Below are 24,290 nucleotides of genomic sequence, written 5' to 3'. Positions count from 1 at the left end.
TGATCAGGGCGACGAGCTAAGTCGATTTGGCCCTGTCCGTCTGTCTGTCCGTCCGTCCGTCCGTCCGTCCGTCCGTCCGTCCGTCCGTCCGTCCGTCCGTCCGTCCGTATGTATGAACGCGTCGATCTCAGAAGATATAAGAGCTAGAGACTTGAAATTTTTTTCCTAGGTCCGTGTATATCACGCGCATATCAAGTTTTTCTTTATATATCGATAACTATTCCCGATATTTTATTATCGATCAAAAACCTTATCGAAAGCTAGTTATTTAATTATATCTCCTACACCTTTAGAGCAAGAGCTTGCAAATTTTAAATGTAGACTTATATGTATTTTATATAATTTCGATTTTTGTTGTAATTTACCCCCACCCCTATATCCACCCCCCTCACCCTCACCTTTGTAAAAGGCGTATTTCAAGTACTAGAGACATGTGCTTTGGAATGTACATACATTTACGCCCTATAATTACGCCCTGAAACTTTCATTAAGATTGTACATATAGAAATTAAATTATTCAACAAATAAATTCTTATAATGTTACTACACTACAGCACAGCAGAAGCGCAGTTAGTAGAGCGCATTCTAATACGTTTGTGTGTATGTATGTGTGTCGAAAAGAAGTGCAGACTGATTAGAATATCAGTTTAGAGGGTTCAGGGTATCTCCTAGTCGAGCAGTCTCGACTAGAGTCTTCTTACTTGTTCTCTTTATTTTTAGTTTCTTTTTTGCTGTTAGTCGATTCGATTGCTGGCATATTTTGTATGGGAGGCAAAACTGCTAGTTGCGTTTCATTTATATACGTCAACTGGGAATTTATTTGACCGAATACAAATGCTTAACATGGGGTAGGGCGATAAATAAAACACGTCAACGAAACTGAAAGCAATTAACAACAAAGGCAACCAACTGCCAGTTACAACAACAGCGAACAGCAATAAAAACAACTGCCGGCCATACTTCAATTTCAGTCTGTGGTTAGAAGATTAAAAGGGCAACGAGAAACCACAGCAAAGTTCAAATTTAAGCCAGAGTCTCGGCTCTGCTTCAATTGTTTATGGCAACGACGACAAGAGCTTTAACCTGACGCTATATAGGGGCAATAACTTTAAAAGATATGTGATTTTTAGCTGAATTTATATTTCAGCCAAAGCATATCATGCGCTGCCACAGAGCTCGCCGCGTTGCGGTTGCTGTTGGCTTTCAATAAACTGTCAAATACCTGCTCGTGGGTCCAAAACGCATAAACTTTCAAATTTACGGTCGCCCGCGTCACTCATTAAAATGCAAATTCGAATATATAGCCGTTGTTAGCCGAAAAGTCCTGCTCCACAACGCCAGCTGTAAAAACCACTTTCGAGTGTCCCAGTGTTCAGGGCAAAGTTTGTGCCACAAACTAATCATGAACAGGAACATGAACCGGAACAGGAACAGATAGCAGCAAACTAGTTTGTCCTGCAGCTATACAAATATATATATATATATATATAGACGATAGATATCGCTGCCAGCTATAGCTATTTTATGATACGCTACTGCCTCATCAGACCAAGTTAAGTTCTTGGAACATTTGTGCAAACAGGTGCAAGACATTAGTTTTGAAATTGATTTATTATAGATTGAAAGTTCGGAGAGAGTAAATGCCTATAGCAAAAACTTGTCATGTTTTATTTAAATTTTATCTGTAGTTAGCTAGAGCTTTGCTTAATTGATTTTATAACTTGGCAACAGAGCTGCCGCAACATTTCCCACAGCTTGGCTGCGGTCTAGGTGCACCTAATTGCTCTTAATTATGCGCAAATAAAATCAGGCCAGCAGCTATTGAGAATAGAAAATAGAGTAATCCAAAATGGAAAGTACAGTCTGAGTAGAGTAAAAGAGATATTTAATCGAATTTATAGACAGGTGTCGATGCAGATATAAGTAAACAGGCCAATGTGTGCTAATTTGATTAAACAATAGGCTCGTCTTACATGTATTCCATTTCTACAACGCGCTGTCATTCCCCTCAATTAATAAAATAGTAGAACAGATGTAAATTACACCCTAATTAATTTTATACAAATATTTCAGACACTGATAACGCTTGACATTTGAGCCCAGCTCTGTGAAAGTGTGCTATAGCTCTCCCTCTCCCTCTCTCCCTCTCTCTCGCTCATTCATTTAATATTCTCTTATCGGCAGCAGCAAAAGTAAATAAATACTGTGTGTAATATATATTTCTATATACATTGTGTTCTAACAATAAGATTGCGTAGATGTTTATATTATAATGATGGCTGGGTTGGGCATTTCGATGTTTAGTTTTGTGTTGTGCCATCCGAGCGACGGTTGTCAGTGGCGAGTGCGAAGCAAATATGACGAAGAAATTGTATACCCTGCTGCTAGTAATAGTGCTAAATATTATAGCAATACAGGCGAATTTATTGGAAATATTGCGAATACAAAATCAGCTGAAGAACTCGTACCACGAAATAGAAAGGCTGCAGGCGAAATATAAAAGTAAAATCGAGGAAGCAATCCTAAAGGAAAAGCAATCGACACTACAAGACCTCAGGATCAAAATCAGCGACGAGCTGACCAGCTGCCGGGAGGAGAAGTCGGCCCTGGAGGTGCTCAACAAGATCTACTCCGAGCAAATCACCGAGCTGCAGAAGAAGGCAAATGAGGTGACAGCGCTGCAGCTGGAGGAGAAGGATCGGCAGATAAATGAGGGACTGGCGACCATGGCCACCTTCACGACCATCATCAATGAGCAGGCCAAGCAAATCCAGATACTGACGGACGACGCCGCTGTCAAGTCGCAAATAATTCTCAATATGGAAACCAAAGCCAAAGAAATTGCCGAGCGGTTGAAGAACAATTTGGAGGAGTTCGAGACGACAACGAAACAGGAAATCGAAGCCAACAGCTGTGCGGCATTCCCAGACTCCAATGGCGTACATGTCATCAAGATGGATCAGGGAGATGCCTTCCCAGTGGCCTGCGACTCCAGCTTGGCTGGTCCCGGCTGGACCGTTGTGCAGCGTCGAATCGATGGAAGCGTGGAATTCAATCGCAATTGGCTGGAATACCGCGAGGGATTCGGCAATCTGAGCGGCGAATTCTTCATTGGCCTGGAGAAGCTGCATCGTCTGACAGCGTCGCAGCCGCACGAGCTATACGTGCACCTCACCGACTTCAACAATGAGAGCAGCCACGCCTACTATGACAAGATCGTCGTCGCCGGCGAGACCGAGGCGTACGCGCTGAGCGAGCTGGGCGAGTACTCGGGCAACGCCGGTGACTCGATGCGCGATAATGAGCACCAAAAGTTCACCACCTTCGACAGGGACAACGACCAGAGCGAATTTAACTGCGCCGAGACCTGCTTGGGTGGTTGGTGGTACAACAACTGCGGCCTAAGGTTGGTTGCCTGATCCATTGGCTTATCTCGATTCTCTCTCTCTCTCTCTCTCTTTCTGTCTCTCTGACTCGGTTTCACTTTCAGCAATCTCAACGGACGTTACACCATGCGCGATGAGTACTACGATAACTCCGAGTATGGCATATTTTGGGACGAGTGGCAGGGGCCGGGCTACACGCTGCAGTCTGTGCAGATCATGATCAGACCTAAAATCTTCACGGAGAAATAAGCGAGTGAAGAGCGCCAAAGTCAAAGTGAGCTGAACTACTTTCAACTGGTAAATGGAAAATTGTATAAAGTTCTTTTGATAGTAAATATATTGAACAAAGATTCTCATCAACTTAAACAAGATTTTTTAACTACTTAAATAAGTTGACATATCAGATAAATGCTTAGTATTATCAATATATCAACTATCATTATATAATATTTTCGGCTTTGCTAGATATTTGCAAATAGTTCCATAAAAGGTAAATGCTGTCAAAATATTACATCTGGTGCGAAGCACATCAGTCATATGCTGATTCAGAACAAAGTTCTCATCAGCTTAAACAAGACTTTGAAAAAAATTAAATATGTTAAAATGTCATATGATTGCTTATTCAAAGTATGTTATATATATTAAAGCAACAGTTTACGTTTTATTAGACATTTGGAAATAGGTCTGTGCAGAGGTAAAGGCTGTCAAAATATTACATCTGCGGCGCAGCACATCCCTCAGTGTAGAGAGAGCAGCGTCTGCTGCCGCTGCCGCTGCCGCAACGCGTTGTGCAACTGCTGCACAGGTATGTGGCACGTTTCGTGAGCTACGTGGGATGCCACAGTCATGTCGTAACTAGGAGCTAACAAAAATGAAAAGACAACAGGTCGACCTGTGTGTCAGTGTGTGTGAGAGCCATTGCTCGACCTGCTGGCCCAGGTTGCTGTTCCACATTTTTGGCCCAGACAAACAGCAGCTATAGTCGTGTCAGGCACGATGTTGGTCATCGATCAAATGCCAATTAGACAACATATTCATTAGCCTCTGAACGAAGCTGCCGAGACATGAAGTCGAATTTGAATTGGCGTGGCTTTAATTTTGCATATTACGCATACGAAAAATCTTTAAGCTTGATAAGCAAATATTCTATTCAAATTAAATTTAAATCATTTTCATATGACATTTACATAATACTAAAAATTAGGCAGCGCAACAGTTGGCTGGCATCGAATCAGGGGAAAAAGAGCGCATCATTATTTAAATGCCTACGCTCATGCATAAACATGCTCTCATCTACATAAATAACTTAACTTTTAAGTATATGCTCGCTCCTGTTTCGCACATATACTGTATATGTAAATAAGCGTAAAATCGAATTTCTGCACGTGTGTGGCGCCCCTTGCCTGGCGTGTCTCTTCTTTTATGTGAGCTGGTGCTGGTGCTGGCTCTGCTGCTGCTGCTGTCAGTTGTCAGTCGGCTGCTGAGCTTGAAATTTGTTTACCTTTCACTTCAAGTTTCCAATCAACGCCCAAAGCACCGACGAGGGCGGACTGGCAGGCAATTGATGCAACTGCTCTTTTGATCTGTTTAGCATTCACTCGCTCGCGGCTGAGCAGCTCATCACAAATGGATAAATTGGTTTACATATGAATATGAGCATGACAAGGCACCCGGCTTGAACATTAAAGTATTTTTTCATAATATTGCAAAAATTTATATTGAATTTCGCAGGGATAACCAGGAAAAGGTTGTCTTTGAGCTTCATTGCGAATGCCATTTGAGGATTTTTATACCCTGAACCCATTTTCAATGGGAAATCAGGGTATAATGGTTTTGTTAAATGTATGTAACAGGCAGAAGGAGGCGTGACAAGTATATATATTCTTGATCAGGGCGACGAGCTGAGTCGATTTAGCTCTGTCCGTCTGTCCGTCCGTACGTCCGTCTGTCCGTATGTTTGAACGCGTTTATCTCAGAAGATATAAGAGCTAGAGACTTGAATTTTTTTCCTAGGTCCGTGTACAGCACGCTCATATCGAGTTTTGCTTTAAATATCGATAATTTGCCTCGTTTCTTTGTTATCAATTAAAAACTTTATCGAAAACCCGTAATAAATTTATATCTCCAACATCTTTAAAGCTAGAGTCTCCAAATTTTATATGTATACTTCTTAGTATTTTATTTTAAATAAATACTTAAAGTAAAAAAGCCAATCTTTATTATTAACAAAAAAAAATAAAAAAAATTAGATATATTTTTCATTTAAATAAATATTTTAGGACGCTTAAAAAAATATTTCAATTAAAATCAATTCTTAGTATTTTATTTTAAATAAATACTTAAAGTAAAAAAGCCAATCTTTATTATTAACAAAAAATAGATATAATAGATATAATTTATTATTTTGCTTTAAATATTTATTAAAATGTAAGAAATGTTTTGACAGCTAAATAGCTTAATACTCAGCTTCAATTATCCGCCCCAAGCCAACGACAGTTTCAAGGACGAACTGTAACAAACTCACACATGTATCTAACGGAATTCTAACTTTCTTACTTGCGGCACTTCAAATAAAATAAGCCGAAACTATGGTAGGTAATGTAATTTAGGAAAATGTAATTACTTTTAGTTACATCAGTGAAAAGAATTTTTATTCCTGAGTTAATAATTGCGTATTGTGGCTTGGCTCAGCGAAACTTTTGAGCTGCTGTTCACGCAACCGAGCTTATATACATACATATATGAATACTCATCTCTCCTGAAACATCAGCAAATGTCTGGCAAGGTTTCTTTGAAAGCCACCTCAACTAAGATGTAGGCGTGAAACAGAACTTTTTTAACCAAAAGCCTACGGTGATTATCTAAATCACCAAGAAAGGCAAAATTTTACAAGCAAAATGAGAGCAAGACAAAAGAGACCTCTTGCTGAGCTGCTGAAAGTAGTAGATACTTGAATAAATAATAATAGTAACTAAAAATATATTTAATTGAATAAATAATAATAGTAACTAAAAATATATTTAATTTAGTAATTTAATTTGAATTTGATTGGTAACCAGTTGGATATGCTCCAACTGTTGTCCATTCCAATTAGATTCTGTAGTTTCTTTCAGCTACTCGTTGCAGCAGAGTGGCGCAGTGGAAGCGTGCTGGGCCCATAACCCAGAGGTCCGAGGATCGAAACCTTGCTCTGCTACACGACTTTTTTATATATTTTTATTTATTTATTTATTTATTTATTTAATTTTTTTTTTCATATATATATAAATATATTCAATATTTACTTATAAAACGATTTTTTTGAAACCAATATTTTGATTTTTATGAAAGCACATAAATGCCGATGGTATTAAACTTTTTTTTTTTTTTTATTAAACTTTTTTTAATCGTTTAAACTTAATCTTAAATACAGAAAAATGCGAAGCATAATTCAACTGCATTCAATACACTCCGCTTCGATTGTTATATATAGACTCGTTAGAGCAGCAACAGCTACTATGAAACGATTTTGACATTAGTCCCATGGGTAGACGATAACATATTCACATAAAAATTTGCAACTGTAAATTGCATGGCATAATTTGATAGACAAATTGTGTAATGCTTCCCCAGTTTCATATATTTCCATGACGCAACTGCAAATTGCCTCAAGCATTTCGTTTAAGTGCACTTTGGTGTTATATTAAAATTGTTAGCTGCCTTCTGGCTGCTGGCTGCGCAAACATGGCCAAATTGCCAATATACAGTACATGCATATATTTCGCAGCAACACTTAGTTTAATTTTTGCAGGCATTGCCTGAAATGAGTTTATGTAAATAAATTGATGGCAGCTCCCCCAATGCCGCTTTGCCAGCGATTACATTGCTTGCGCCCAAAGCAGCGATGCTACTATAACGACAGCAGCTAATATTATTAAACTTACAGTGCACAGATGACAGAAGTCAGTCGAAGTTTTAGTCTAGACAAATGCTCTCACAATTCTTAGCTAAAGCATATTTCGATATTTTCATAAAATTTGCAGTCCACATTGTGAGGCAATCCCCATTTAATAAATATCAGGCATATTTTGAACAACTAGCATTATTTCCACTCTATTTACTTTCAGGGGCCTTAGTTCAATTTACGACTCGAGCAGAGCAATAAATAGTTATTACAGCATATGCGATCCATGGTAGTATTCAGCAACTTAGTTCCTTGCGTTAAACTCGAAATATTGCCGTAGTTTGCTCAGCTGGCAAAGCTGTGCATAATTTGTGTGACAAAGTTTGTCATGCGAGTTAATGCAGTTAGTGCAGCGGTTGGCACTACGACAAAGCGAGCTCTCGGTATGCAGAGAAATGAGAGTGCGACTGGCTTCGAGTGGAGTGCAGGCTTCTAGCCAGTAGCTGAAATATTTTCAAATTTGCATGCTAATGAATGGTGTGAAATCGTTATGAATTATGTGATGGAGTCATATGTGTGCATGAGTGCATGTGTGGGTGTGCATATGTGTGCCTGCAGGACCGCTGTGTACAAGGACAACAAGGACTATGAATTTTGAACATTTTCAATCGTGCAAAATGCAACCGGGTCGCCAGCAAGCTTGACATCACAGATTAGTCGACTTAATTGCATGTCGAACTTTTTCACTGGCAGCCAACAGCTCAGAAGATTACTCCCGCTGACTGACTGACTGACTCACTGACTGGCCATGGAGCAGCGTTGGAGGTAGTGAGCCCAAAGCTAATTCAGAAATTGAAAGCTCAGGCTGGTTTCAGCTTCAGCCAACAGTCAACTGGTAATCCAACTCGAAATTGGCAGCACATGTGTGATTTTCTCAACAGACCAATGTAAAATGCTTGGCTGACTTGGCCATAACAGATGTTGCCCAGCAATTACCAAAAAAGCACCAGAAATTGAATACTAAAGAAAGAGAAAGCATGAGAAAAAGAGAAAGTGAGAGAGAAGAGTAGATAAAGAGTTACAGACAGCCAGAAGTTTAACTTTAAAAATTATATATTACTGCCAGATATATTTTATTATAGAAGCTAAGGTTCTTAATTTGAATGCTAATACAAGTAATTAATAAAATTAACTCAATAAAAATTTTTGTAACTGCTTAATAAATAATATATATTTATTAACAACAGCAGCAGAAAAAGCAATACAAACTTTTAAACAAATGGTTTAAAAACATTTGTTTTACATTAGTTCCCCCATTTACATCTGTATGTGTATGTACATACATATGTACATTTATAGTTTCCAATGAAATTATTTTTAAGCTATAAATAAGATATGTTAAAGAGCACTCAACTATGACATGCGCTGCGCCGACATCAGCATCCTCGATAGTATAGTGGTTAGTATCCCCGCCTGTCACGCGAGAGACCGGGGTTCAATTCCCCGTCGGGGAGAGATGCAGGCATTTCTTTTTATTCTTTTAAATAAATATTTTACCAGTCTTTTTATAATATTTTATTTATTAATAATAATTTTTAAATTTTTAGGTATTTCTTAAAGTTTTTTACCACAGCCGCTCAAATTCTATTTTTATTACAGGCTTCTACACCTGCTATGCTAAATAGGCAATCCATCGACCAAGCAGGCTTCCTCACGCACCTAAAAAAAGTCATACAATTTTATTTTATACAATTCACGTAGATCCACCGCCGATATGTTTTATGACCTTTATTTTGAGAAAGATGAGCAGCCCTCGAGTCGCATACAAATTGATTATTTGAGCTTGGAACGATTTGTGAATTGTCGAAGCAATATACTCATCAGATTTGCGCCCGAAAATGGATAACGCGCCAATTGACGATAACTTCAGCCAATTTATCAGGCCACACGATGAACTTTGACATTTTTATTGATGCCCTTAACAAAATGGAATATTGATTTGCATAGACATCAAATTTCGTCGAAATGCCCATTCTGTGACTGCAATAAATTTAATTTTACAATAAAGAACAATTTGCAGTATGTGAAATGACAACAGTTGTCGGCAGCTTAAGATTTTGGACAATTTATTTTTAGAAATCAAATGTCGAAAAGAGAATTTGCAGAAACATCATGCCAGGCATTGTACTGTTGCAGCAGAAAATTTATAAATCAACATCTCAAGCAAACATCATTGAGGTTTTCAGAGTATGCAATTCAATTACCAATATATTCAAATGAAAGTTTTGTTGTAATATGTTGTAAGCAAATGTATGTAAATTGGAAGCAAAGCAACATGCAGCAATTTAATAAATGTGGGATTGTAAATATTGTAGCTAATATTATTACCTATATTGGATATTGGAAAAATCGTTCAAAGCTATTTGTTGATGATATAAAATGGTGAATAGAAATAGATAAGAAAATGCTCGTTTATGGTTGTTATTGAGGCTATGAGCAGATTGTGTAATTTACCTTTTAAAAACTATATTAACATTTAGCAAATTTGTTCATTGGCATATAATATAAATAAAAGTAGAAAACATATATATGAAAGCTCTGCTTGTATTACTCTCACTTATAGCAACTTAAGCAAAATAAGGCTATATTGTGCAAACATATGGCCTGGGATAAATACAGAACATATATTGGATAATGAAAATTGGCACGCCCAATGCTGCAGTTCACTCAAAACCCAAAAGAATGGACAATTGATTGAAGGCGCAATAAGTGAGCCTACCGTTAAGTCGGATCCTACGTGCCAGCTGGCTAATCCGAGTGCTTCGATGCTGAGGCACACGAAGTGGTTATTGATGCTTTTCTTATTGAGCCTGAAAATTGCCCAAGGTACAGCATACTACAGGCACCTTAATAGGCTACATTATGGCTTTTCCTGATCTGTGAATAAATTCCATTATACCAAGCTGTTTACACGTTAATTCTGAATAACAACAGGGGAAAATATATATATGAATGGAAAAACTGGAAACGTAATTGCGTCTTAAATGTCCCAAGGAACGCAGATGGATGTAAAAAGGCTGACAAGCCACAGATAAAAAGGAATATTTCAGCGTTGTCTAAGCGCTGCAGGAAAAATGACAGGGATCAGCCAGAAGACTAAAGTACTCTCAGTTACCTGTGTGAGTATATAAGAGATCTTATACATAAAATAAATTGAGATGTTTAAGCTAATTTAAATGCTCACATTCTATTCTTATTTTGACTCACATCTAGTTAGCTCATTCCGACCCTTACATTCACTAATAATGTATATATAAGTAGCCTTGAGTACTTTTGATTGTTATGACAGAGGTCGTCAAGCTAAATAGATGCAAAGGAGCCATACAGATTCCGACTCTGATTGGTATGTTGTGCAGGTCAAGGACATGGCAGGCGCTGCTGCGAAAGCTAACTCTGCCCCTACTGCTGCGGCAGCTTCAGTGTGTTGTGTGTTGAGTGTTGAGTGCTTTGTGCACTTGTTTAGCCAGCCAACTGTTCACGCATTTACTCTTGACCCCTGTGCGCTAGAGCCTGATGCAGTCGTTCAAACACGCTGTATTTGCATTTTACTCGATATGCATTTATGCGAAATTCCTTCTTTTTTTCCCTCTAGCTTGACCTACTGTCCGTGTTTTCTAAATCTGCATCGCCGTCAAGTTGAACTGTTAACCTTGGTACACAAACTGAAGACATGGAGGCTGCTTGAAGTAAATTGATTGAAAATTCAGTGGGAGCTTTAAGTTATATATTGTATGTATGTATATTTTACTCATATTCCTTAAGCTCTAAAGACTTCAAAGGCAAAGAATAAATATTGCCTAAAAACGAAAAACTTTTACATATTCATTGTAAGCTTCAACGTTCTAGCTAATGAAAATTTGACTAAAATCTTATTTAATTTTCTTCATGCCACAATAAGTAATTGTGCATACCTCTTGTCATCTGAATTTTCATCTGAATTTTACTCGCTGTGCTGTTATACATGCATAGCCAACATACGCACATACATCACACACAGATACGTACACACATTACTCACACAGCGAGCCTTGCAGCTGCGTGTTTGAAACACCCGATTTGGTTTTGATTTGTAGTTTGCCTTGAATAATATTTCTGCTCACGTTTTTTGGCATGAATAAATAAATCCGGGATCAATATGCAAGGTTTTGGCATCACTCGTATCAGATAAGCCGCAACGCTACATCACGCTGCAAACATTCGGGGCAAACAATCCGTTCAACGGCGAGTGTCATAACCCATGGCTGACACTAGCAAAGGTTCTATTTTGTATTGCGGTGTTTTCTACATCATTAAATAGCTCAACATGTTGAGAGGCTACAGCGATGTGGGTTAAAGCATGCAACATTGCCCATACGCCCTGCGGTGCCAGCACGTGTGTGCACATTGCGTAAGACAACGGCGAAATCCCTAAATGACTCTGTCACTGAAGCCCCATAAAGCGAATCGTGCGTTTAGGCAGCTGTGTGAAAGCATTAACTATAAAAGAATTTATATATTTTTATAGCTGATTATGGAAAGTATTGAAACTTTTTACAACCTATATTAAAATTACAATTTTGGAAAATAGAATATTTCCATTAAAATAAATAATATTTTCCATAAAGAAAAAATGGAAAGAAGCCCTGCAGCTAAGCACAGATTGCCTATTCGGCACGGAAGCAAAATACGAATCCGAGCGTCAGGTTTCACGAATAATATACGCCTGCTGTTTATCGCCATGACAATAGACAAAGATGACCAACAAGGAATTGCTTTACCATATATTATATATATGCATAATATACATATATACATAATAAATATTTGCTATGGCTTCGCTCTTAAAAATATATAATAATATGTTTGAGTTCATTTTAAATTGATTGTGGAATTTGTAGGAAAGCGTTTCAAATTTCAATAAAGTTAGAAAATTATTTTTATATATTTGTTTTTGTGAATCCCAGGAAGGTATTTCATATTCGAATATAGCTAGGGGCAGTTTGTCTGTTGATTGAATGATACTAATACTTATTATTTAATAATATTATGAACTCTTAAAACATTTAATGATTTGTAGCTCGTTTCATCTTTGAATCTTTTCGAACAATTGGCTTATTTGCACTGGAGCTCGCCCAACTAATAGAACTTTGAGCAAATATTTGTCAACAAAGCATTCGAGCCATATTGTATTGTCTTTCGACTGGGTCAACAGCAATTGTTGCTGCCAAAGTAAGCATAACCTCAAAGTCTGCAGCGTGGCAGCATTTGGCGTCCTTTATTTGTATTACAATGTAATTGCCACACGGCGTATACGTTATGCGCGGCATTATATTAGCTGAAAATGTGAAACAAAGTAGAAGCATTTGCAAAGGCCAAAACTGATTGAAGTTTGTTGAGTGACAAATAGTCAATAGGCAAGTTAATTTGTGAGAACTAAGTGGTTTGCTTTCATTTGATAAACAAGTTTGCAATGCAGTCAATCAGATCAAAGAAAATTTAAATGAACAAGTAAGAAAGCTCTAGTCGAGACTGCTCGACTACGAGATCCCCTGAGCCCTTCGAGCATCTGATATTTCAATAATTATTCGCATATGCACACATACACGCACACACAGACATACATGCGCACGCATAAACACGCATTGGCTGCAGAGGTGGCCTATAATAGGAAGGTAATTGTTTAATAACTTTTCTTGTTTATGGATACTTTCACATTATGAATATAATATAGATATGCATATATTCGGGTTTGGGGGTAAATTTTGACAAAACCCGAAATTGGATAAAATGCGTATAAGTATACATATAATATTTGGAGACTCTAGCTTTAAAGATGAAGGAGATATAAACTCATTTTCGATAATGTTTTTAATCGATAACAAAATATCGGGGAAAGTTATCGATATTTAAAGCAAAACTCGATTTACGCGTGCTATACATGGACCTAGGAAAAAAATTTGTACCTCTCATATCTTCTAAGATCGACGCGTTCAAACATACGGACAGACGGACAGGGCTAAATCAACTCAGCTCGTCGCCCTGATCAAGAATATATATACTTTATGGGGTCTGCCACGCGTCCTTCTGCCTGTTACATACATTTAACAAAACCATTATACCCTGATTTCCCATTGAAAATGGGAAATAGAATGTAAAAGAGTTGAATATCCTATATTTCATATAAAATAAATCAAACAGACTTACTTTGATATTTGTTCAATTATTTTAAAATACAATTTATAAGAAATCTACCGATATAAAACCCCATACAAACCTGGAGCAACTAAATGGATCTCCTATCGATTTGACATTTCTCTTAAGCTTCACTGCTGTCCTCCAAAATATTCGCTTCACATAAATTTCACCTTTCGACAGGTTATTCCAATTACTTTATGTCACGTGGCAGCCAACGCAGGCGGAATGGAGCTGGGCGTGTGTAAACTTACTCAAATCGAATGATGGATGGCTGTCTGGCTGTCTGGCAGCTAACGTGAGTTTTGACATCAACTGGCATTCTAGTTAGAAAATTATATTTCGCCAACTATTTCAACTCTCAAGTGTATTTCTTAACATTATTTGGTTTAGTCTTTCTTGCCTGAAACACTCAAGTTAAGTCTTTGGCAGCATGCTTTAAAGCAGAGCTGCATTCCCGTGGCACGTCAGAGTTATTTTCAGTTGCCTTAAAGCTGGCAATTTTTCCTTCATACGTCTGAGTGCCATAATTTGCCCATGGAGCTGCTTTACGTGCTTGACATGCGCTGAAACATCCTTTGAGCTGGCTGTGAGCAGCCAGAGTGCAGCTGCACCCAGTTTGCTCTACAAATACTTAAATGTATCGCCATTTCCGGGCGGAGCAACATTTTCTGCCGCAGCGAACTCGAAAATTAATTAACCATCTGGCAAATAGTCTGGCAGCGGCAGCAGCAGCTATTAAAGCTTTAAGTAGTCTAAGGCATTTCCCATTTGCAGATTGCTATAAGGAAATCAATAAATTAACAAAAATGTTTAAGTCACTTAAATATAACAGAGAAATCGTAAAATATATATCCATTAAATAAATATCGAGGCAAGTTTCTTATCAATTATCAGTCATCATTTATTATTCATCAATCATCAGTCATTACTCATCAGCCATCTATCATCTGTCATCAGTCATCTATTATCAGTCATCAGTCACTAGTCAATGGTCATCTATCATCAGTAATCACTCATCACTCATCACTTATCATGCATTAGTCATCAGTCATCAGTCATTAGATACATTATCTAGACTTCAAAACTTCATGAATGGTATATTTTAAAGTCTTTTATTAGAGTCTCTGTTTACTCTCAGATTCTAATTCAATGAAATCCTTAAGAGGTGGAGCAGGAAACAAACTCTGATGAGCTTCAGTCCCTCACTTTACGTGACTTCCTCTGCGTTAAGGATTCGCTTGCTATTCACTTTTGAAATGTCTAGCTCACATTTAACAAGAACGGAAATCTTTGAGGCATCTCCTTGTTTTGTTTACGCCACAACTGACAGACACGTCAGGACATCCGCCAATGCATTGTCCTCGGGCTGCCTTAAATGTTCTAGCTGTCGACCAATTGCTTGTGCATTAATAACAAGCCGACAAACTTTCTTTCTGAAGCTGTGAGGAGTACGAGCAAATACCTTTTCATTTTAAAATAGCTAAAATAAAGCAGTTGCGGTTGAGATATTAATAAAAGAAGAAAGAGATCGATTTCGTATTTCGCATGATTTTTTCAATGGGACTTTAAGGGAAGTTTAATTAAAACGGCGTCTAATAAAGTTTAATCTTGGCGAATCATAAATCATATTTTGCTGCTTTCGACTTAATATATGTGGAATGGATAGAAAGAAAGAAATCTCGATTGAAAACTGGTTAGTTTTTTTTTTATTATAAACTCTTAATACGTTCGGCAATACATGGCAATAATAATTTATTTGCAATCAATTTTGCAATATGATTTAGCTAACTATGTTCCATTAGAAATTTATTTACTCTCAAATTCATTCCATAAAATACAAAACTAGACAACAATGTATGCAAAATACAATGAAATAAAAGTTGATTATTTTATTATGTACTGCTATTCTGAGAAGCAATAAAATAAAAAATTGTTCAATGAGAAATTCATCAAAAAATCGAACAGGTTCAATATATATACAATGTATACATTTATATGTACATATGTATTTGTATGAATTCGCAATATTGATTTAATACAAAATAAAAGCATTGACCAACTTTAATTGAAATTCGAATTCTCGTTGGATATGCCGAAAAGTTTGCCTCAACCCAGTTGCCATTGTGGAGTTACCTGAAAAAGCAAAGCTGCTAACACGACACGTTTTTATCTGTTGTTCGCTTTATGCGGACAGTTATGCAAAAAATAAATGGACAAACGAATTTTTGTCAAAAAGCGGAAATATGCATTTAATTCCCTCAACAATTTCCAACAAAACCAGATTGTTGAGCAGCCATCGCGGCGTTTCATATAAAATCAATTTGTTTGCCTTTGTCGAGTGTAGAAACCGACTTTGCGTGGTAATGATTTAAATACTCTGAATATATTTTTATTTTGAAGCTGACGATAAAAAGAAAAAACAAATCAAGTTTTATAATAAACGTTCTTAAGCAATTCTGTACCGAAACACAAATTTAAAAATGTTCCCTTGGCTGCTTTACAGAATCGAGCTCCTGTGTGCAAATCTACATGTGTGAGTACTTGTGCATATTCTTAAGCGAACTTGTTACACATGGCAGCCATAAAAAACAGCATACCAACAGCGGGAAGGCAAGCAAGCCATATGTAGAGCGAGTATATACAAATATATGCATGTGCTCACAGCAAGGCGGCACCGCGTGTTGATGTTGAATAGAATGTTACATGACTCTAGCAAATTGTATGACAGATTGATCATGCTCGGAGATATGTGGAATATAGTACAGTATACGTATATATCATATATGCATATGCATAATATTATGACGTGATTCTGTGAAATGAATAAGATAGTCTATTTGCTATCCATTTGCTGTGTGGCTGATTTCTAATATCAAAGCCTGAAATGCGCATTGCTCAAATTAAATTCCAATTATTAGCATACAAACTTTGCTTAAGCTGAATTTGAAGCCGCCTGCCGAAAAAGCTAAAATTTAACTTTGACTCGGCTCGAACTTTGATTGCGACCCCAAAGAGATATCAATTTATCATGAGAACCTACGCTCGACCTTTTGCATCGTTCGAAACGTGTTAAATCAACAGTCGAGGTACGTGCTAGACTAGCTAATCCAAACTTGATTTGTGTACAGGAAAAGTTAAATTTTTACATTTTTATTTTTTTTAAAGGAACTTTTTTATCTATTCTGTGGCCAACAGCAAGAATTGAGCTGACATTCCATGAAATATTTACACCTCAGACTTCAACACAACACAAGCACTCTGCACAACAGTCTCAGTGTGTCAACACAATCTGCATAATAACTAAGGACCCCACTCACACAGCTGCAATAATAGTGGATTAAACTGAGACATGTGTGAGATGGCAGCGGCGAAAGTTTTGGAGCCACATGAATAAATAACCGAACTGGCTACACTGAACGATTCCAGAACTTAGTCCAGAGTTTGTATATTCAAATTGGCCAACTAGGTATATTTAGTTGTATATACATATACATATGCTTAAATATTGAAATTTGAAATGTGCTGCTTGTCAAATATAGTTAATTGAAAAAGTTAAGCTTTCAGGCAAAAGTAATTTACGAATTTACATTTTATCAACACTTTCTGGTGCAAGGTAGTCAATATAATCGGCTTTGCTGTCATTGCAGACAAAGTAATTTATTGAAAGGAAATGGTTTGCCAATGAAGTTTCATAGCCAGATGAAAGAGGAAACGGAAGCGTGAAGCTCGCTGCAAATTGACAGAGCGGGCGAAGAAAGTGGTCAATGCTAATCAAGACAGCAGGAGCAGCAGCAGCAGCAGCAGCAGCAGGAGCAGCAGCATGACCAGGAAATGAATAATAAGGAAACTGTGAAATGAACATCTAAATTCTGAAATATGCAACGTAATTGCAACAGCAGGAGCTGCAGCAGGGGCAGCACTTCATGGGGGGTCAACATGCTTATATTTCAATTGTGCCCGCGCTGCTGGCAAATGTTCTAAATTAATAACTATAATTTATGCAGTAAAAACTACAGAAACTCGTTATAAATTCAGCAAAGTTTGTACATGGCAAACAACAATAATAACAACAATAACAACAAACAATAACGAGCTGCATTCAAGTTCTTATGCGACAATTCTCAGCAGCCGTGCCATGCCCCATGTCCATGGGGTAGAACAATAAGTTTTGCATGTCAGCCTAAGCAGCCCTCGGCCTCCCCTCATTGAGCTTAGCATACTTCATGGCTGTGTGGTAAATTTATTTATGCAACATGCCTTGGCAAAAAGTGAAAGAGTCGAGTTATTAATTTTTTTTTCGTCAATGCTGCCGCATTAACACGCAAATGTGGCAGCAGCAACAGCTGACAAGTACAACATTTCTCTTGTTATGTTCCGGAAAACTTGCCGAGCGAGTGGGTCTGATTGTGCTCGAGCTTAGACCGGAGCCGCACGACGTTGCGAAAATTCGACAGCTATGGCAGACGTGCCACAAAATGCAAAGTAACCAAGCAGCCACAAGTTACGCATGCCAAACTGTGCTCCACTGGCAACTTATTATCAAATTCCAATAGAGAGTGCTCAAAACTTTTAAACGGAATATCTTCGACTAGAGTATGCGCCATAAGCAAACTATTTGAATGGATGTCGAGAAGACTTAATAGAATGTAAGCTCGTTATTCATTATATTTAAGGTAAAGTTCAGGTATAATATTGCTGTTAGAAATTCCAAATATTTATACAGGGGCGAAGGTTGACGACGATGATGAGATGTTTTTTACCGAGATAACTTTGAAGATAACACGATAGAAGAAAATGTACAATCTACAAATATTAATTTGTATTAAAACATTGGATTAATTTATAAACTACAATAGAGTATTCTGATTTCCAAATGCATTCACTGATGCTAGTTTTTTTCGTCAAATCTGTTGTTTTTTTTTTTTTTTTAATTTACATATACTTTAGTATTCTTCAAGTAAAATAAAATCCAAAATTAAATAAAGTTTATAAACAAAATGAATATTTGATCATAAATTGATATATTTAAGTGTGTATAATGAATAGCAATGTCTTCTTTTTTGTTGCCTTTCATTCTCATTTTTGGTGTTTACATATACTACTTTAGTTAATTTCTGTTGTTATTGGCTGAGAGCTTTTTATACAGTTGTTAAAATATTATCCGAGTGAGTCTTAGCTACACGCTTCGGACACTGAAGCTCTCACTCTCAGTGCAGGAGAGAAAGAGATAAGGAGAACTATTGCTAGATGTTAAGCTGTGTCATGCTGAGTGAGAGCGAGACGGCTGGCTCTTACTTTGTTAAAGGTTAAAAATACTTTGCTAAAACAGCAGTTCTTTTTAATGCAATTGAAACATTATTAAAATGGAATGGAAGGCAATGAAATTGACATTGCCCCGACATATATCAAAGTATTCATATGTGTTAAAATAACTGACACACAAAATCAAATTTAATGATATTTCAATCATGGAGCAACTCAAATTAAATTCTTGTTTGTTTTGCTAGGATATTGCAAACTGAATGTAAAGCATGAAAAAACGAACAATTTTCTTTTCTTTGTTGTTGTTTGTTATTTACATTTTATTATACAGTCAATTGAATAAAGTAAATTAAAGTTTTGCTTTGACACGTCACCTCGTTTAATCTGCTATAGTCTGTAAATTTCCTATTTACAACAGTCACAATCAAATAGCTTCATTAATCATACAGTAAATAATATAAGAATGAGTGTATGAAGAATTAAATAAATAAGCTGCTCTGAAATGCGAATATATATCAATTCAGTTAGCCCATATTTTCAGTTTATGATCTGGAAAGCGGGTGAAAAAAACTATATAATTTATATTTTAGTTGAGGTTAAAACACTTGTTTGAAAAAAGTACTAGCTGGCGTTTTATGGCCAGGGGATAAGCTGGCGACCGAACGACAAAAGTCAGCCATAAAGAATTGCATTCATAATAGCCCCAACATAAAAGTGGGGCGAAACTTTTATTTCACGCCAAATTGCGCTCAACGGCAAAACACTTGTTCAGCAACTCGCAGGCTGATAAATGGCAGGACGAGCCGACAGCCGGATGGGGCGAAAGTTTGTCACTTTTTTGTGCTTTTTTTCTCTCATTTCTTTCATGCAACCAACATCGGGTTATTTGTGTGCAGTTTATCAGGCGTGAAGCCAGCGCCTCATTGGACACCAAGCAGCACAATATGGTCCGAAAAGATAGCCAGAAAGACAATTACGGGCTTTCTCTATCAAATTGAGTAATCAATGGATCTAGTCAGCAATTTAAATCAATTAAAACTGCTGTAAACGTAAATCAGCAGAGAACTACGGGAATTTCATGCTGCTTTTTTTTTGAGATTTTTTGGAATATCTTTTAATTTTTTATTTAAATATGTGACTATATTTCCAGCAAAACCGTGCAGTCATCATCCAGCAAAAGTTAATTTCAGCACTCGTAAATAAATAATAGCCGATACAGTAGTAGTTGCAGTTGCAGGCGTATGCCTCGATTAAGTTGTTTTTCCAACGAATTGAATACGTATACGCCCTGTGTGACGTATGCGCTGCGCAAACTGCAAATGTGGCACATTAACCCCCATTGAAAAACGATGCATAAATTATGCGTATCCATGTCCGGCTACCTTTGCCCAGAATGGCGATAATGTCAAGCTGCATTATGACTGCAGCGCCACGCTTAAAACTCTTTACAGCAGCGCAACGAATTCGAATCGAACATCTGTATATATGTATGTACGCCTGTAAATAAAAGTGTTTGTCGGCTTTTTGCAGCGGAATTGAGAGCCACACAGCATGAATTAAATTACACAACGATTGACATGGGATTATAGAGAGTTAACTTGATGTTTAGCACGAAATGTCATGTGGATAATTGCAATCCTGTATATATAAAATCTTTATATTTATTCATATTCATATTGATATTTATTCCTCATATATTTCATTAAATTCTACAGCTTATTTATTACTGCATGAGATATCTGTGTGGATGCCACCCGCACACTGAAATCGATCGCCTGATGAGTCCCAAGTGCTCCCCAGGGGATAATGAGCCCAGCCTAAGGGTTGTGATTTACGCTTGTTGCTTGACGCCCTCGGCGCTTAAGCGTATTTATGTGTGTGTGAGTTATTGTGTCTGTGCGTGGCTCTGAGTGCTTGTGTATGAGTAATATTGTGCGATTAATGAAATGACTTATTGGCATGTCACTCAGACATTAAATGACAGATTCATTGCCCATTTTTAACACTGTTTCCATTGGAATTGGAGAAAACGAAAATGTGGCGCATACTTGAGACAGTTTTTATATGAATTGTATGCGGCTCTAGATACTCTATAAAGTTGTTATATTTATTAACAATGCGTTGGGTGTTCAGTGCTTAATACGGGAAGATAAAATAACAGTTAAGAAAAGTTTATGTTTCTGTGTTGGGATACGCCATGTGTAATGCTTGATGAAAATAAAAACATTTGTCAACTGCTTAGTTTAGTACTTGCCGTTTACCATAAGCCTTAAATAAATATTAAAATACCTTAGCATTCATATCTCTAATGTGATAGAATATCTCTAATAGTGCTCAGCTCGATCTCCGCATAAAAGCCGCAATAAAGGCAAATTGCAGTCAGTTAAAAAATGGCAATTGCATTATTCAGAATGCAAACGTTTGCTCATCTGCTAGTCGTGTTGGTCATCTGTACGCGGATGTTGGACTTTGGAGCTGATAGTAGAAACATAGTGTTAAGTACAACACCTATCATAACCATTTTGAAAAGAAATCCCAAGATGACTGCGCCAACAAAGAAAAAAATAAGTTATAGATTCACTTTGCCGCTCTCGCTAGCTCTGCCCTTGGTAGGCATTACCTCAAAGATAATATATTTATATATTAATATATTAATATATGAATTACCCAACAGGAACAGCGCCAGGAATTGATGGACAATTGCAGTTCCTTTGGCAGCTCATGCCAATATGCCGAAAACTGTTGCACGCTACTGTGTTTAAGGCACAAATACGTCTGCGTATCGTAGGATGAGCCTAAAATTGGAGAAACATATTTTGTTATTAACTATGTTATAGGACGATATAAAAAATGCTTTGTGGAAATATGTTTCGTCTTGGCAACTGCTTCATGCGTGCATATATTGCCTGCTGCTCAAGTATTTGCGTCTTGCATTGCATTTGCAATTGCAATTTCGCAAAGGTTAGTTGACTTTGAAAAACTCGGAACTGAAGTCGTCTGAGGCACAATCACATGAGCTCTTGCACATAGCTTGATCTCAAAGAGATTCCTTAAGCAGCTAGGCGTCTCTCTCTCTCTCTCTCCCCTCTCTCTCTCTCCCCCTCTCTCTCACCTGTGTGTGTGTGGGTGTGGTCGTCTACTTAAAGCAGTTTCCAGCAGCTGGTCGCAGTTTCTTCTGGGGAAATGCAATCAAAAATAGTCGAGATTGAAAACATTTTTAAGCACAGCAAGCAGAAACAATGATCGACTGGGATATACTCTGGCTCCATCATTTATTGTGAGTATTGTGCCTTCTCAGTATACCTATATCATTTCATCTTTATCTATTTATCCCTATAAAAAGAAATGTTCATGTTCTCGATTTCTAGCTGTATAACGTTATAACGTATAAAAATATAAATATATATGCAGAAAGGCAAACTGAAGCAACTGCAGTCAGTCGACTAAAATTATAAATCATACATACACGACTTATGTGTATGTTTTTTTCTTTGCAAAGCTTGAGCTACATTGACAAAGATATAACAGTTATTTTGGCCTTAACAACTGCCAGCAAAACTAAAAAAAAAAAAAAAAATATTGTTTACTCTCACTTGATAAGCTTAAAAGTCATACAAAATAAGAACAAGTAATGAGAAGTAGCTCTTATCCCAACAGCCAAATAATATGGACTTTAAATTAGTATGCACTCGTTTTGAATGGAAAATTGAATTCACGTTGCCAACCCTGAAATTGATTCTAGACACCACAAATATCACTGCATAATTGCTGGAAATAGATAGCATCAAACGGAAATGGAAAATATTTTAAAGGCAAAGCAACAAAAAAAGAGAGAATGCGAAAAATTGTTGGCCAAAGTGCCAAAGCGAAGAAAACAAGTGGAAAGCAAAGCACAACGAATAAAATTGACTATTAAGACAAACAAAATGATGGTTGGCATGGTAAGCGAAGATAAAACTCACAAATGAAAAGGAAAACACCAAATTGATAAACGCTGCCTTTGTTTCAGAAATTGGCCAACCCAGCCATGCCCAATGGTCTCTCACTGGGCGAAGCGAGGGTGAACGGGCATTGGAATAACTTAGCGTGAAGCTGATAATCTTTGACAGGCTAAAGTGTCCTTGCTGCCAGCTTCCCAAATGACACGCGTCATAAAAGGTGCCCGAGGGTTTCAGTCAACAAAATGTCAAAGAACAGCCGCACTTTGCGCAAGTGCCTTTTAGTTAGATATGTTCAAGGTCTGACGCTTTAAGATAAGCTAAAAGATCACTTGTCTTAAAGCCAGCGAGCATTCGTAGCGATTCTTTAGAAAATCCAGTTACTTGCTGATCCCCGACTCATAATGATTGGAAAACCATATTCAATATTCGAAAGTCATAGCAGTCAAAACACAAATTTATGTCATGTCAGCTATCTCCCCCCGCTCTCTCGTAAACATTTTTTGACTTCGGTTCGACCACTAAAGCAATTTAAAATTCCGAATCGAAAGTTTGTGTTCATTAAAATGCAATCGAATTCCGGCAGCTTACGAGAGAATTCAATTACAGTTTGTCACATGTGCGACGCACAAAGGTATGCAACATTTTATAGAAAACTGTATGTGCCATCAAGATGAGTTCGTCTCTCTGTTAATGACTTTCTGTGTGTTCGTAGAGAGCAAAGCACTTCAATCACCTGATGCACAGTTTTTGTTAATACTTACTTAAAGCTTACCTTATGACATTCAACTGCAATGCATTAGAAACTAGATAGAAAATTCAGATTGAAATATTATCAAATACAATTTAATATATATTATTATACATATTATCAACAAAATTAAATATTTTTCTTTTATTTGAATTGTTAAGTGACGTAAGTGATATTAAAATTTAATTTAATTCCAAGTGGCCCATGCGGCTGGTCAGCTTTGATGTGGCGCATGTAAGAGCTATAATTAGTATGGCATATGAAACTACATAGCATGTTAGACAAAGTTTTCAGCAATTTGCATATGAAAAGTGACCAACTTGAAAATTATACACAGTTACAAATTCATTATGCAACTAAAGTTGAGAGTAAAAACCAGAAAGCAGAGCTGCCAGACGAGCAGATATGCTGTATATAGAGCTGAGCTTGTGATAGACCGAGAAAAGCAAAGGCATATAGAGATCATTTATAAACTGCAATATATTGTTTAGTTGACAATTATAGCTTCATGAGCACAGGGTATGTCGAACGCATATGAATGGAAAGCCTTTTATGTATGTATATCTATGCAAATGAAAGAAAAACACTTTCAAATTCATTATATATGCAGGCCGACTAAAGTGTTTGCAAGAACTGTATTTTAATATTTAAATAAATATTATATGAAATAAATATAACAATTTATTAGGCAATATACATATATAATTGCTGCCAATTAGTTATCTATGCTTGAGCAATTTCTGTGAGCGAAAAACATATAAATATCTCATAGATGAGAGCCCCAACACATATCTTGTCTTAGTCTAAGCCTTAACCTGAACTGCCTATCTGCAGAT

At 37.1% G+C, this 24,290-nt stretch overlaps 1 protein-coding gene, 1 long non-coding RNA gene and 2 other non-coding genes across 6 annotated transcripts; all 4 read left to right on the top strand.

The window, feature by feature from the left end:
* Nucleotides 1-2,294: 2,294 nt before the first annotated feature.
* On the top strand, nucleotides 2,295-8,989 carry LOC6577781 (fibrinogen-like protein 1). 2 transcript variants are annotated; one of them, XM_002003682.4, is made up of 3 exons: nucleotides 2,295-3,406; nucleotides 3,491-3,683; nucleotides 8,929-8,989. In XM_002003682.4, the coding sequence occupies exons 1-2, from the start codon at nucleotides 2,358-2,360 to the stop codon at nucleotides 3,633-3,635; spliced, it is 1,194 nt and encodes a 397-aa protein (XP_002003718.1). In that variant the 5' UTR covers nucleotides 2,295-2,357; the 3' UTR covers nucleotides 3,636-3,683; nucleotides 8,929-8,989. The 2 variants fall into 2 exon arrangements, with proteins under 2 accessions (XP_002003718.1, XP_032585087.1); XM_032729196.2 differs by lacking the exon at nucleotides 8,929-8,989 and having other exon boundaries at nucleotides 3,491-3,752.
* On the top strand, nucleotides 6,511-6,582 carry Trnam-cau. Its single transcript has one exon. It is a non-coding gene; the product is annotated as a tRNA-Met (tRNA).
* Trnad-guc lies at nucleotides 8,712-8,783 on the top strand. Its single transcript has one exon. It is a non-coding gene; the product is annotated as a tRNA-Asp (tRNA).
* Nucleotides 8,990-21,139: 12,150 nt separating the features above from the next.
* On the top strand, nucleotides 21,140-23,588 carry LOC116803898. Of its 2 annotated transcripts, none has more exons than XR_006357339.1 (4): nucleotides 21,140-21,374; nucleotides 21,440-22,042; nucleotides 22,508-22,706; nucleotides 22,775-23,588. It is a non-coding gene; the product is annotated as an uncharacterized LOC116803898 (long non-coding RNA). The 2 variants fall into 2 exon arrangements; XR_004363911.2 differs by having other exon boundaries at nucleotides 22,134-22,706.
* Nucleotides 23,589-24,290: the final 702 nt, after the last annotated feature.

The sequence above is a fragment of the Drosophila mojavensis genome, unplaced genomic scaffold, assembly GCF_018153725.1.
Source record: "Drosophila mojavensis isolate 15081-1352.22 unplaced genomic scaffold, ASM1815372v1 contig_49, whole genome shotgun sequence".
In the NCBI taxonomy this organism is placed as follows: domain Eukaryota; kingdom Metazoa; phylum Arthropoda; class Insecta; order Diptera; family Drosophilidae; genus Drosophila; species Drosophila mojavensis.
The sequence above is the reverse complement of the archived record's forward strand: the minus strand, read 5'-3'. Positions and strand labels throughout refer to the sequence as shown.